At 44.5% G+C, this 15469-nt stretch overlaps 1 protein-coding gene across 1 annotated transcript in view; it reads right to left on the bottom strand.

The window, feature by feature from the left end:
- Positions 1 to 3251: 3251 nt before the first annotated feature.
- The window catches only part of Drp2 (dystrophin related protein 2), a 52207-nt gene continuing 39989 nt past the window's right edge, over positions 3252 to 15469 (bottom strand). Inside the window, exons 18-24 of the mRNA XM_029473350.2 lie at positions 13702 to 13838; positions 13361 to 13426; positions 13022 to 13087; positions 12069 to 12212; positions 10174 to 10411; positions 7553 to 7673; positions 3252 to 7263 (exon numbers count right to left, since the gene is read on the bottom strand). Of these exons, the coding sequence (XP_029329210.1) occupies positions 7139 to 7263; positions 7553 to 7673; positions 10174 to 10411; positions 12069 to 12212; positions 13022 to 13087; positions 13361 to 13426; positions 13702 to 13838 (897 nt within the window). The 3' untranslated portion in view covers positions 3252 to 7138. The remainder of the gene's footprint in view (positions 7264 to 7552; positions 7674 to 10173; positions 10412 to 12068; positions 12213 to 13021; positions 13088 to 13360; positions 13427 to 13701; positions 13839 to 15469) is intronic.

The following is a 15469-nucleotide window of genomic DNA, read 5'->3' on the forward strand; positions in this document are numbered from 1 at the left end:
TAAGAGAAGAGTTAGAGCAAAGATACTACCCTTATTCTAAGTCTTCCCATTGTAACTTCCATAAGAAAAGATTAGTAAGTCTAGATGCCTGTAATGCCTATGAAGACTTCCTTAACAACTCTGCATTTCATAAGGGGTTTTAAAAGCTGTCATTATGGTGTTCTTGTGTGTGTGCTTTAAGGAAAAAGAAATGTTTATTTTAAACAAATGGCTGTGCTTGTAATCAAACTCAAGTACTGTGCCACCAAGCTAAACCTCCTACCCCCATTGCTCTAGAAGAATCATTAGAACACAACAGTAAACTCTACCCTGATCCATTTAGGCCACCAAAACAAAAATACCATAGTTTTCTTAATTTATAAGTAAAACTAATTTATTGCCCCGACTCCTGAAGGATGAGAAATGTAATATTAAGGCATCAACAGATGTGGTCCGATCCCAGATGGCATTAAACCTGGTTTACAGATCATGACTTCTAAGCATCTCTTTCATGGAAGAAGGAGCAAAAAAAAATCCTCCAGGTCTCTGCTATAAAGGGTATTACTCAGGCCTTCGTGACTTAATCACCACTCAAAAGCCCCACATGTTACTTCCTGTAGGTATAGTGGAGGTTGGTAATGGTTTAAATATAAAAACGTGTGTACACACATTCACAATGTAACACTTTCTCTTCTTTTAAAAAGAAAATTTTAATTTATTTTACTTATATGAGTACACTGTAGTTGTCTTCAGAGACACCAGAAGAGGGCATCAGATGGTTGTGAGCCACCATTTGGTTGCTGGGAATTGAACTCAGGACCTCTGGAAGAGCAGTCAGTGCTCTTAACCACTGAGCCATCTCTCCAGCCTGTAGCACTTTTTGATAGAAAATGACACAAGATGCCATTAATCTATTAAAAGAGTCCTTGGGTTACAAAAGAGCCTCTGTCCTTTTGAAGGAAGCAAACCTATGTAACATTGGGAGAGCAACAGCATCCTTAATCATTAGGGAAATGCAAATCAATACAACTCTGAGATTCCATCTCACACCAGTCAGAATGGCTAAGATCAAAAATTCAGGTGACAGCAGATGCTGGTGAGGATGTGGAGAAAGAGGAACACTCCTCCATTGTTGGTGGGATTGCAAGCTTGTACAACCACTCTGGAAATCAGTCTGGCGGTTCCTCAGAAAATTGGACATAGTACTACCGGAGGATCCCACAATACCTCTCCTGGGCATATATCCAGAAGATGTCCCAACCGGTAAGAAGGACACATGCTCCACTATGTTCATAGCAGCCTTATTTATAAGAGCCAGAAGCTGGAAAGAACCCAGATGTCCCTCAACAGAGGAAGGGATACAGAAAATGTGGTACATTTACACAATGGAGTACTACTCAGCTATTAAAAAGAATGAATTTATGAAATTCATAGCCAAATGGTTGGACCTGGAGGGCATCATCTTGAGTGAGGTAACACAATCAAAAAGGAACTCACACAATATGTATTCACTGATAAGTGGATATTAGCCTAAAACTTAGGATACCCAAGATATGAGATACAATTTGCTAAACTCATGAAACTCAAGAAGAATGAAGACCAAAGTGTGGACACTGTGCCCCTTCTTAGAATTGGGAACAAAACACCCATGGAAGGAGTTACAGAGACAAAGTTTGGAGCTGAGACAAAAGGATGGACCATCTAGAGACTGCCATATCCAGGGATCCATCCCATAATTAACCTCCAAACGATGACACAGCTTGCTAATTATTAGACATTATAGTCCTGTGGTCTCTAATAGGGTATCTGCTAGCCATGCCTAACATATAGCTACCCATGATTGATGTGTCTGTAAATAAACATTATATGATGAATTTCTATAGAAGTACTTGGTGCTGGGTACCCTGAAATCTTAACACCTGCTGCCTGGGCCATGAATAAAGCTCAGTGGCCAGCTGGCTCAGGTCTTGGTGGAGCACCTTGTGCCTTTTCCAGAGTACATGAAGTGACTTGTAAAAGTGACTACAAAACTGTTTACTTGCCTTCCTATCTACGGAGGCTACCATGATGCAGTGTCTCCTCTGTCGTCCTCATTCTTAGAGGGTGGAGAGCTTTCTGCTTCTGGACTCCTGCTATAGGCCATAGGCCTGCTTAGCTACAATATAGCATTGGGAACTCAGCAACCGGAGGTATACCACCTTACACATCATCTGATCCCTTTCATTTGCGCATCATTCGTTGAGACAAAAGGACCTGGGGAGCTGTACTGGCTAGTTTTGTGTCAACTTGACACACCTGGAGTTATTACAGAGAAAGGAGCTTCAGTTGAGGAAATGCCTCCACGAGATCCAGCCGTAAGGCATCTTCTCAATTAGTGATCGAGGGGAAAGGCCCCTTGTGGGTGGGACCATCTCTGGGCTGGTAGTCCTAGGTTCTATAAGAAAGCAGGCTGAGCAAGCCAGGGTAAGCAAGCCAGTAAAGAACATCCCTCCATGGCCTCTGCATCAGCTCCTGCTTCCTGACCTGCTTGAGTTCCAGTCCTGACTTCCTTTGGTAATGAACAGCAGTATGGAAGTGTAAGCTGAATAAACCCTTTCCTCCCCAACTTGCTTCTTGGTCCTGATGTTTGTTCAGGAATAGAAACCCTGACTAAGACAGGAGCTTATAGCAATATTCCATTATGGTTGTGTCTCTGTAATTAACTGTATAGATCTGGGTATCTTGTTGTATCACAAGCTGACATTTTTGACAATTCCAAAGACTCAGCAAAAACATAGAATATTCCCAACAAGTGTTTAAATTAATATTATTAACTGTAAATGAATAGCTGGAAGGATAGTATTTGTTTGGTGGGCTAAAATATTAAACATAATTGCCCCAATTTATTTTTACTTCTTTGACATGCTTTAAAAATTTTTTAACTATGGATTTGATTCACATTTGTACTGGACACTATTGCAATGAACTGTCAAAGAATGTCAAGGTGCAGATGAAGGACTGACAGAGATTTATTTTGGCATGAAATGGCAGTAAATAAAATTATTGCCACCAGTTCATGGGGATATTTTAATGCATATATATATATATATATATATATTCATTCTCCACATTTCAGTGTAAAGGACAGAGCTTAACTGTTTGGCAGTATTTCTGTGGCTTCTTGACCTATGCTCTTTTCTGTCCACTCCAAAATATTGGAAGAGGGCCGAATGTCATGATCGGAGAGAATAACCAGAGGACCCAAAGTAAACAAATACAAATTTATTCTTCAAAGCAGAATTCAAGGATAAAGTGGGAAAAGCACCACAGTGAGTGGCAACTGAAGTTAACCCATTTGCTCCTAGCCCCCTTTATCCCAAACTTTTCTACATTTGCATGCCACCCTTGACACCTCCCCAATCTCCTGATTTTTGTCCTTGTGATGTGTTCTTGCAGCCAGCAAGCAGCACAGCAGACTTCAGTCTGCCTTTAATACTGCCTTGGGAAGAGCAAGGAAATTCAGCAGGTCTCCTTCCAAAAATGGCAGCTAAAGGAGGAGGAGGACACTGGGAGAGGAGCCCTGGCTTTGACTTTTCCCCTCTCCACAGTCACAAGTGTTAAAACAGTGAGGAATTGCTGAAGTATTTCTTTGTCCCAAGTCCCAGGTTTCTGCAGGGAGGCCCACAGATTGGGCTATCTAGCCGAGGAGCTAAACTTTCACAGCCTTAGGGCAACACCTTAGGTTCTCTCCCAGGACCGTTCCTAACTTCATTGGTTATTTGTCAAAGTACCAAAGGAAGTTGGATGTAATTAATAACAGAAAATAGTCCACAACTCTGCCGCTGAAAATGTTGCTTTCAAACAAATGCTCTAGTCTGAAGCTGGGGACTGAACCCCCAAACCCTTAAAAAACACATACCCCAGGAAGGAATGGTAGTCCTTAAAATTAATCGGGTGGTAAAAAAAAAAAAAATCTCCCAGGCTTTGCCTCTGCCTTGCTCCTTGATTTGTTCTTTGACTATTGTGGCCTGCCAGAGCAGTTCGTAAAGCACCTGAAATCTCAATCAGGTTTCTCCACTATGAAGTACTGCCTGAGCCTGGGCCTTGTGAGAAACATTGAGAACCTTGATTCTCACCCTTGCTTTTTGAAGAGAAGGGCACATGTCTTCCTGGGTAGAAAACTCTATGGAACTACATACCACAGCCTTATGTCTTCAGCCAGTCAGCCTTCCCTAACAATTGCCAATCAATGTGAAGCCACGCTGCTTGAGCCGAAAGCACAGCTACCCTCTCACTGGCTTATTGTTCTCCATCAAAGCTGTCCAGAATAAATTGCCTACACTATTTGATAACAAATCCAGTATACACATTCCTCACCATGGATGCTATCTCATAAGTCGAAAGGTTTTCCTTAGGCTCTAATCCAGCAACTCCTTCACTACCTTCAACTCTATGGCTATACATTACACAAGAGCTTCAGCATACCACATACCCAGTAACATAGAACACATTTTACTAAATTCAACCTGTGTGAATTCACACCGTCCAAGGAGCCATTTTCATCACTGCAGGCAACTTGCCTACATATGGAGCAGTGACTACTACTGGATCCCTAAGCAATAGATTCATTTGGAGGGCATTACAGGTAAGCACAAGATGGCAAAATGCCGGTGACTCCTTTAGTGAGACTTCAATCTTGACCTGCTGCTTCGGTCTACATCCAGCACAAATCCTACATAACAAGATCAACATCTTTTCTACCAAGTCAGTTGTAATAAAATTGTCACAGACCTAGGTGGCCTCAGAGCTCAAGTAGAGGTTTTAAACAGGTCCCTCAGATTGTTTAATAGTGTCTGTGCTCCTCAGGCATAGGGAGGCACATACTTCATAGTTTCTGAGTCCTCTGTTCCACAACAAATTTGTCTGAATCCTGCCCACATTCTAGGCTCCTACAAAGATGCCTTATTCTGACTTATGACTCAGTTCTGTGTTTGATGCTAGCCTTTAAATGCTCACAATATAAGCAGATACCCAGTACTTCCAAGAGACCTCCAGGCATGAAATTTGACCCTTGAATCTGTGGCTTGGTTGGGGAGAATGCAATCCAGGCTTTTGGAGCCAAGCTACTGCTCTACCTCTCTGGAACAGATCAATCTAGATTCCTAGCAGTTCCATGTGTTTGCTGTGGCTTGGTTTATAACACAGAACTCTATAAACCTCTCCCTCTCTCCTGACTGGTGAGAACCACTGCATTCTATAAGGCCATGATTCAGACCTTAGGACCTAATAAGGGGCATAGGATGCATTCTATGCCTTAGCCTGGCAAAGGCTAATATATGCCCTTTGTCCTTCCTTTTTGTAGAGTGGGTAGAGCTTGGGTGTGCTCTATTTTGGTTTCTGAATCATTGTTTAAGGGTGGTAAGACATTTTTACCCAAGGCCCAAGTCTCAGTGGAACAAAGTCTGAACTTAGTGAAGAGAACAGAATGCCTCTCCCTGTTAGATGTCTCTGTGGCTAGATCTTCCTTGCATTGGTCTAAAGGTCAATTTACCTCAAATATCAGTGTAGAGAAAAGCATCCTAAGGGCACAGCCAGGATGCCTTCCTTCATCTTTCTGCAAGAGACTAAGGCTAACAAAGAGCAAGGCAGGACACTAATTCTTTAAGAACTATTAGAATTTAATATGTGAGTAAGGCTGGGAGAGCACTGATGTACAGTATATATGTAGAATTATGTTATATATATATGTATATATATGTATATATATATGTATATATATATATGTATATATATATATATATATACATACATACATAAACTCAAAATTTAGTCCATTGCAAGGCTCTGGGGTGAAAGCTCTCCTTGGTAAAAAGTAGTGTAAATGCACTCTGTCTCTGCTCCACGTTCCCTAAGCCACTCTTTTCACATCCACACTCTATTTTGAACAGTTGCTGGACAGAGGAGTCAGAGTATATACAGCCTAGGAAAAGTTAACTCATTTTGAGGACTGGGTTCACCTTTCAGTGTTAGCAACAGTTTTATGCGCAGGAAGACCTTGCTGCTATTCCATCTTGGGTGGAATGTGGCCAGTTTTCTGATTCAAGTCTAGTAGCTTTGAAGCAGGGATCATTATTCAGGCTGGTCAGTTGGAACTTTCCAGTGAATATCTGGGGCCAATCAGCCATCTCACCCAGTCCAACCTATGCTATCACATGGTTATATCCTGGACAGCGTCAGGCCCATACTCCCCTAGAATAGAGGGTTTCTTTTCCGAGAGAGAGAGAGAGAGAGAGAGAGAGAGAGAGAGAGAGAGAGAGAGAGAGAGCACTCTTTGAAGAAGCTGCCATTCCTGCTAGCAGATCAGTGAGGATAGACTCAGAAAACCAAAAAGAGTGGCTTCAGATGGGCTTCCAGAGCATCTCAATGAGTCTCTTGGGATGCCAAGACCATCAGGAAACAGGAGCATGGGGAGAGGGGATATAAAGAAACAAGTATTTCTTTAATGTTTCCAAATATCGGGTGGAAGCATATCTACAGTGAATTGTTCCTTCACCAGAGAAGCTCTGGTATGTACTGTGGCAGGATAAATCAAAGACACGGGAGGAAAACACCATGTAGATAGAATGAGAGGTAAGAACTATGCTCCGGAGCTGAATTAATGGGACATAAACTGCCCAGACTTCCCAAGGGGCACTTTGGAGGAGTATCTCAGCCATAACCATTTGTCTCTTTCAGTTGAGCCAGAGGGTAGGAATAACCCTTGGGGGAATCAATAATTCAGGACCTTGGGGCCATTAGTCTTTCACTTCTATGATTCCATGAAGAAGTGAAAGGGACCAGTGGGCACTGCTTAGCTCTGCAAGGTAACTTTCTGCTCCTTATCTGGGTGACAAGTGCCTTTGTCTGGGCTGCAAGAGCAGAATAACATTGAGGGACAAGCTCAATCTTAAGGATTATTTGGTACATTTCTAGAGTCAGAGGAAACACACCTCTCCTCCCCTCTTCCCCCACCACATCTCACATACCATTAGATCTCTGCTGCTGCCCCAGGTCCAAACATCTCTGGCTGAGGAACGTGGGGCCAGTGGTTCCTGGAAAGTTTGGGCAAAGGTTAAGGGAAGGAAGGCATTGACAAGAATGGGGAAAGGACTATGAGCTACAGGATGGGGCGCTGACTCCATCAAGAGGCCAGCAGAGTGTTTGCAGTCACATCAGAGCTTCGCACACTGGGGAAGGCATGGCGGAGCTTCTCCATGATGTCTTCTAAGCATAGGCTGACATCCTGACTCTTTGACCCCACATCATCTAAGTTAGAAGAGAGAGATTTGGAAAGATATTTTGAGATTTCCTTTATAAGAAGGAAGGCAAGAGGCTGAGGTAGGCTGAGGTAGGCTTCTATTAGCTGAACAGTGGATTCCGAGTACTCATACCCTCCCATTCAAATGAGTAGTATGGAGGAGAGACACTCACTAGACATTTGTAGAAGAAGCATATGAGAGAACCAGTCAACAGATCAATTATACACAACCCTAGCCCTAGCTCTAGTAAAACTTTGGGAAGGAGAAATGGCTGGAGATCCCATGGGGGAACTTACCTGCAACCTCAGTGTCTGGAGTAGTCTGTCCCTTCTCCCGGGGATGACTGCCTTCTGACTGGCGTGGAGAGGAAGCTAGGGAGGAGCCTGCAGAGCCATTGCCATCTGATTCACTGGGTGGCTAGCAAGAGGGACGAAGTGATTTAAGTGGCTTTGTCTTCATGGCCTCATTCTTAGATCCCTGAACTTAAAACGGAACCTTAGAGACTCTGTGCCCACCCTTTTGCCCTGGGTCTTTAAGAAGCTTTTCACAGTGCCATAAACACAGCTTTCCCCCTTTATGAAATCCTTTAGATTGTTCAACTATCGATTAAATTCTTGTTTTAACAACACAAGCCAAAGGCTCCTGGTCCTTGTAAGAGTGGCACAGCACCTAAGGGTCTTTTGCTACCATTTTAACTACAATTAGGCTACTTAGAGCCTGATTTTTTTTCTGGGGTTTCATCGTTGCACACCTGATCCTCATGGCATAGCAGATGTTAGAGAACTCCAGGAATTCATTAGAGATTATCCCTGGAAATAAAGGGGCCAATGACACACATGCCATAAGAGAGCAGAATGGGGGTGCTGACTGGGAGAGAAGGATGGGAACTGGAGGGGGAGGGGCACAGAGAAGGGCAATGGGGAGGAGAACAGATGAGAACAAAACATGGCGATACAGATGCACAACGGCCAGGATGAAAATAGTATTTTGAATGTGAATTTAAAAATTAGTTAAGCCGGGCAGTGGTGGCGCATGCCTTTAATCCCAGCACTTGGGAGGCAGAGGCAGGTGGATTTCTGAGTTCAAGGACAGCCTGGTCTACAGAGTGAGTTCCAGGACAGCCAGGGCTGCACAGAGAAACCCTGTCTTGAAAAACCAAAAAACCAAGAAACCAAAAATCAGTTAAACCGGGCAGCAATGGCGCACTCCCTTAATCCCAGCACTTGGGAGGCAGAGGCAGGCAGATTTCTGAGTTTGAGGCCAGCCTGGACTACAGAGTGAGTTCCAGGACAGCCAGGGCTACGCAGAGAAACCCTGTCTCACCCTCAGCCCCCCAAAATCAGTTAAGAAAGGAAAAGGGCTGTTCCTTGGATAATAAGGAGAATGAGGACACTGTCAGATGCATATGATGACAACGACAGATAATTGTGATTATCTGATTATGTGCTATATTCCTGGTATCTTGCTGAATGCTGCACATATATTATTTGATTTTAGGATGGTTACAATCCTATGATGTTGGTACTGTTACTTTTTAAAGTGTTTACTTATTATTATTACTGTGTGTACATGTGTGTTACGTGCAGGTGCATTTATGCTATAGAGCAGATGTGTAGGTCACAAGACAACTTCATGGAGTTGGCTCTCTCTTTCCACCTGTATGTGGGTCCCAGATATTGAATTCAGGTTGTCAAGCCTGCGTGGCAAGGACTGAGGCAGCAGAGCCACCTTGCTAGCCCCTTTTAAAATAGATTTATTTTTATTTTTATGTGGGATATCTGTGAGTGTATGTCACATGTGTATGGGTACTTCTGGAGGCCAGAAAAGGTGCCGGACTCCTTACCCCTGGAGTTACTCATGGTTGTGCACTGACCTACACAGTGCTGGGCAACCGAACTCTGGTCGTCTGGATGAGCAGTCTTCACTTCACGTGAGCCATCTCTCCACGTCCGCTGTTTTGTTTTGTTTTTTAGATTTAAAGCTGGTATTATCATTACCTCTGTTTTACAGATAAAGGAACTGGGGCCAAATAAGGTTAAATAACTCTCTGAGCCTCCACAGTCACTATATTCAAGCCCAGGCTGTCTGACCCCAGAGCTGCCTGACCTCCCAGAGACAAAAAGGGCAAATTACAACAAAAGAGCCCTTTATTGTAAAAATATTTCTCTTGCCAAACATGTCTAAATCTAAAAATGCCACATTTTGGATTGTGGGTTGGTATCTACATGTGCACAAATGTGCGTACATTTGTGTGCACTGACGTGTAAACGTATGGGCATGCGTGTGGAGGCTAGAGAACCGCCTTGGTGTCAATCCTTAGGTGGTGTTCACCTTTCTTTTCTGTTTTCATTGCTTTGTTTTGAGAGACAGGGTCTTTCATGGGCCTGGAATTCACCAAGTAGGCTAGGCTGGCCAGCAAGCCCCAGAAGTCCATGTCCTGGGTACAGAAATTCCAAATGTGTGTCACCACAGTGGGCTTAAAACAAACAAACAAACAAACAAACAAACAAACAAACAAAGCCCATGGTCTCTGCAGATGCAGCTCAGGTCCTCATGCTTGCTGCTACACTGAGTCCCTTTGGTTTCAGTTGGTTTTTGAAGTTTGTTCTTTTAATACCAAATTCCATTGGGCTGTGAAATAGAGTCTCCTTAAGTCCTTAAAAGTCCAATAGGTAGCTTGAGAGTGACACACAGAGGCAGTATGGAAGTGAATGGGAAGCGGGCTAGTTAAGGATGTACCCATTCTGCCCACCTCCTTCTTCCTCCCTTCATCCCAATTGCCAGTCAGCTCTTCCCAAGAAGTCGCCTGACTGCCACAGCCAAGTGGCACTTTCTCTTTCTCTCTGCTCCAACCCCAGCTCTTTGTGCCCTCCTCCAGACCCAGGGAGCTGCCCTGGTTCTGTGACTCCAGCCTCACCTGCAGGAGCAGCTCCCTCAGGCGTTGCAGCTGAGACTCTAGCTGCTTGTTGTGGTCTTCAAGGATCTGCATGCGCGTCTCCAGGCGGCTTTTGTGCTGCCGCAGGATCCTGGCTTCAGCCAGAAGTTCTTCATTGCGGTGGTCTGGGGTGGCTTCAGCAGAGCCCTCAGCCAGGGTAGGTGCCTCGGCTGCCTCCTCGTGCTGCCATTTCAGGCGCCTCAACTCTCCCTGGAGAATCCTGCCATGGACATAGACGCCAAGACCTAAGGCTTTAACGGAGTCAACTAGCTATCCAGTTTCCATGGGTTCCCTCTTTCTCATGTGTGAGGAGGTCTCTGTGATCACCCAACCCAACCCCTGGAGACACTCGGCTTGAAATGGCCACGGCCACTTCCTCTCCAGCCTGCATGACATTTACACTGCCATCCTGAAGCCTCAGAGCAGTGAACTGACATTTCACAGAAGAAACGTCTTAGGGCTTTGATGCTTTGGGGATTAATCTTGACCTTCAAAAGCAGGTAAGAACATGTTCTGCAAATAAAAGAGGCATTACTGCCAATGGCTTACCTATTATCCTACTTAAAGATTTTTAGATTCTCAGCGAAGACATAGCATAAATAAAGAGATCACCTATCCTGCCGTCTAGCTCTCTCTAGCCCTCCAACTGGACCTGTTTTGAATATTCATAATGAGTCATCAAGGAGACACCCCAAATTCAGGGATTATCACTTTCTGTTGTTTAGGCGAAGAGAATGGTGTTCTTTCCAGCATTTCCCAGAGCTTGCTCTCTGCTGCTTCAATGTGGCGGTTCTCTGACCTTCCCTGGAGAAACCAGGCTTTTGATCATAGTTCACTCCATTGTATAACGATAGTTTGTCCTAATGTTCACAACTAGTCCACAGTTCACACCACTACAGTGCCCTGCCCTCCAAGTTCAATAACGCTTAAATGGATTGCTCTCCTATTCAATGTGATGGACTTACACTCATGGCGTGCTTTCTCCGGACAGTGTCGTTTGCTGGGAAAGTTTCTAAAAGCTTACTGTATGTTTGTGCATTTATCTTTCCAGGACTGGTGACACACACTTTGCACACTGATCCTCACCTGCACCCCAGCACCCGAGGAACATTGTTCTAAGACTTGCCATGCCAAGGGTGGTGTGGAGACCAGTGATACTAATATCCCCGACAGCTGGTTAGGAATTGAAACCCGGGCCCTCTACTCCCAGGAGTGAGGTGAGGACTTGCATTTTTTTCCAAGCTTTGCCATTGACTCCTGTGTACACTCATGCTTGAAGTGCACTACCCTTAGAGATTCTGCTTTCAACTCCTGTCAGGCCTATGCAGCTACCTCTACTTCTGTGGAGACTGATACCATATGTGGCACTCTGTCTCTTCTGCTTTGGAAATGCTGGATGTAGGGTCACACACACACACACACACACACACACACACACACACACCCCGGGATAATTTCACTCAGTAGCAAGTAGTTCTTTCTAGTTTTACTGCAGAAAGTTTTGTTTTGTTTTGTTTTGAGAGCAAGAACAGGTTGTATTCTCAGCTGCATTTTTCTAGTGTTCTCTCTACGTGTATCTAACAGGTACTCAGAAAAGTCAGGGTTATATTACGAGGACTCAAACAATTATTAGAAGAATCAACCTTGATTAACCCTTACTATAAGGACTGACACATTCTATGCTTGATCTCATTTGGTCTTCAAAGGAAGCCTGGCAAGTTGGCCTCATTATTACCCCTATTAAACAGCTGAGAAAACGGAAGCTCATAAGTTGTAAGTGACTTGATTCAGGTTACATAGCACATCAAGTGTCAAGGTTAAAGCTCAAGCTGGCAGCCTCTGGCACCCACACTAATTTACAACATGACCATACCTACCGGTTCTCATCTTCTAAATGGGCCAGGATCTTCTCTAGCTCCCCCTTGCTTTCTGTGGCCATGCTGCATGGAACCTGCTGTCCAAAGGCCGGCTCTCGGTCTGTGATGGGGCTGGAGTGCCGCAACAGGTACTGGTCCTCATCACTGCATGGGTGTAGGCAGAGTAAGGGAGGTGACCAGGTGCTGAACACAGAAACAAGTCAGGGAGCCGATTCTCAGATCCCAGCTCAGACCCCAGGAAATGTATACTGGCCCATTCACTTTGCAGTCACATAAAGAAAGCCAGGCATCAAGTTCAGGCTTTGGGATGTTGAAAGAATGTCTGAGAGAGGACTGGGAGATATTTCCAGGATGTTAAGGTTTCTGGGGTTTTCTCGAGTATAATGAGACAATCACCTTCCCTTCCATGCTGTTTCCCTCTCTACGTGTCTTTCCTTTCTCACCTTCCAGAAGGATCTGGTCCCAGTTAGGACCAGACTGTTTGTCCATGTCAGCAGTTCCTAGACCTTCTTTACAGGCAAGGAATCTCTCTTACAGAGGCAAGGACTCCCTCTCTGTCCTATGGCACCAGACCTCCCTTAGGCCATATTTGCGTCGTCTCTGTTTTCTCTTAGGGTTTCTGCAGCATTAATGGGGTTTTCTATCTGGAGCACAAGATGAAAGGCTCCTTTAGACAGGAGCCTTTTTTTTTTTCTTTTTCTCTTTCTTCGAAGTTGGGCATGGAAAGATGATATCATGTGATGTGAAGGGGCCTTGGTAGATAGCTCAGTTGACAGATGAGAAATTGCTTCTTTTCCTAAACACTGTCTTCAGGAAGCAGCCTTCCTGCCTCAGGGAATCAAGGACCCTAACCACCATCCTCCCATTCTCTTGATGTGATACCATCCCCAAACAGTGGCAGAAGGATCCCAAGAACAGCTATTTCTGGAAAATTAGCAGCTGTGGAAACTCACATGCTATCATCCGGGGACAGGCTGTCATTAAAAAAGGAACAATTTTGACTTTCCATCTCAGCAAGCCTAGAAAGACAGAGCCATACATAATAGGAGAGAATGCAGGATGTGGGGTCTGCTTCCATCCCCAGCACTCCAATGGCACAATAGGATCACTGGCTTAGGAAGCTGCCCCACACTTACCATCACTAACGATTGGGCCTTGTTGGCCATGGTACATTCCACTTCGAACCTCCCCTGGCTCATTCTAATTCTCCCTGTCCTTGGACTTTCCACAGTTCCCACCCACTTCTCCTTGTTCTTCGTATAGTCCCCACTCCCACTGAAAGGCAGTGGTACCTGCTGGCAAAATGTTCAATTCGAGAGTGTGTGTCAGCGTGTGGCAACATCGGGGAAGAAGCAGGTCTGGAAGAAAGCATCAGAGATTCAGAGGACCAAAAGCAACTGAAAGCCCCTCTCCTCCCCGACCCTCCCCACTCCATTGCCAGGATGCTAACAAGATACAGAGAGTGGATCCTACCCTATCGCTCAGGCCAGAATCTAGGTCAGACTTAAGCTGACCCGCCCTGTCGCTGGTGGTTTTCACCTGGGAACATTGTCCAGCTCATCTGTGACTCAGCCCCTTCCCAGCAGATAGGTGAGCTGGATAAGGTCACCTGGGCCTCTGCTCAGCTACTCACGTCTCACTGCAGTCGCTCTCCAGGACTGACTGCACGGGCAGATAACCTCTCTGAGGGTGTTTACTGAAATACTGCTTGGAGCGGAATTTATTCTTTAAGGTTGTGGCAAAGTCCCTCATGTTTTCACTAGATGTGGTCTGCAGGGGAGACAGGACAGAGAGAGCCATGCTAGTGACTTCCAGATGTCAGATCTCTTCCACTAGAGCACAGAACGTCTGGTATCCCCGCTGTTTTTCGTGCCTACCATATCCTCCCAATTAAAAGGAAAAAGGTCTCAAAGAAGACAAACTAAACCCTCAACACTGGCTGCCGCTGGGAAGGTAGACTGGAGGGGGGAGGGGAAAGGAAGACTTTCATTCTCAACTTTGAACACTCCTGTCTGCATAGTTTGAATCTCTTACAGAGAGCATGTAATTGCTACATTTTAAGGCATCTTTTTGTTGTTACACTGGGATTGTTCAGGTAATCGTATTGTTGAAAGCTCATGGGTTCGTCACTGTTAAACACAGAAGACAGCATCTCAGAGCAGGTACCCTGATCTTCTGGTTCATACAATCTTCCCATCCCCTTTTCTATGGAGTCAGTGGGAATTGGGCACCCCATAGTTCCTTATTCTCTACATTTTGACTAGTTGTGGATCTCTGCAACAGGATCCATTAAGACAACAGCAGCTGACTGCCAACACAGACGGGAAATTCCATAGTCCCATCCCTAGATGAAGAGCTACAAGGGGCTAATGCCTGCTGAGAGAGAAAGAACCATACAGGTTATCCAATCCCAAGTGATCAGCTCTGGACACATGTACATAGTAGCAAAGCTAAATTGATGTAGTAGGTTGTATATACATGTGTGCATACATATGTATGTATGTATGTAGATATGTATATTTTTTATGAAACACTCATTTTGTATTATGCATCTGGGTGCTTTGCCTGCCTATCTGTGCCTTGGAACTGGAGTGACAAACTGTTGTAGGCGGCTTTGTGAGTGCTGGCAATTGAACCTGAATCCTTTAGGAGCAGCAGTGCTCTTAACTGTAGAGCCATTTCTCCAGCCCAAGTGGACTGTGGAGAAACAGGTCTGTGTGTGTGTGTGTGTGTGTGTGTACATACACATGTATATTCATGTATATTCAACTAACAATAATTAAAGAAGAGATCATGCATTTGGGAGGGGGACACAGAAAAAGTTGGAGGGGACAAGAGTGTGTAGATGTGCTGCTCAGGTATTAAGTTCTTAAAAGTAAAATTATCATTAAAAACTTTCTCTTTATAAAATCTGAAATTTGATTTACTTTGTGTGTATGGAGGTCAGAGGACAAATCACAGGAGTTGGTTCTCTTCTCCCAGCACGTGTGTTCTCGGAATCAAACTGCAGTCATGAAGCTTGGCACACTTACCCTCTAAGCCATCCTGCCGCCCCTTTCCTATAAATTCCAGGAGTGGGGAAGATAAACAGGAGGCAGAGGATTATCAGCTTCTCTCTGCCAGATAGCTTCTTCTGTTTGCCCTTTATAATGCTTTGTGTAAATGGGAATAAAGGAAAAGTAATGGAAATGGCCCCTACTCTCTCTCGCTCACACATCCCTTTGCTAACATAATTTGAAGATAATGCCTTAGAGAAGTGGATTGTGGAGAAACAGTTTAAAAATGGAGAGGATAGAAAGCCAGATGGAGTGTACTCAGAGTTCTGCAAGAATCTAATGGAACAGCAAAGTATAAAGATGTTGAGGGAGGGGCAGGAAAGATGGCTCAGCAGTTAAAAGCTC

The sequence above is a fragment of the Mus caroli genome, unplaced genomic scaffold (genome assembly GCF_978045245.1).
Source record: "Mus caroli unplaced genomic scaffold, Mus_caroli_1 scaffold_5, whole genome shotgun sequence".
Classification (NCBI taxonomy): Eukaryota; Metazoa; Chordata; class Mammalia; order Rodentia; family Muridae; genus Mus; species Mus caroli.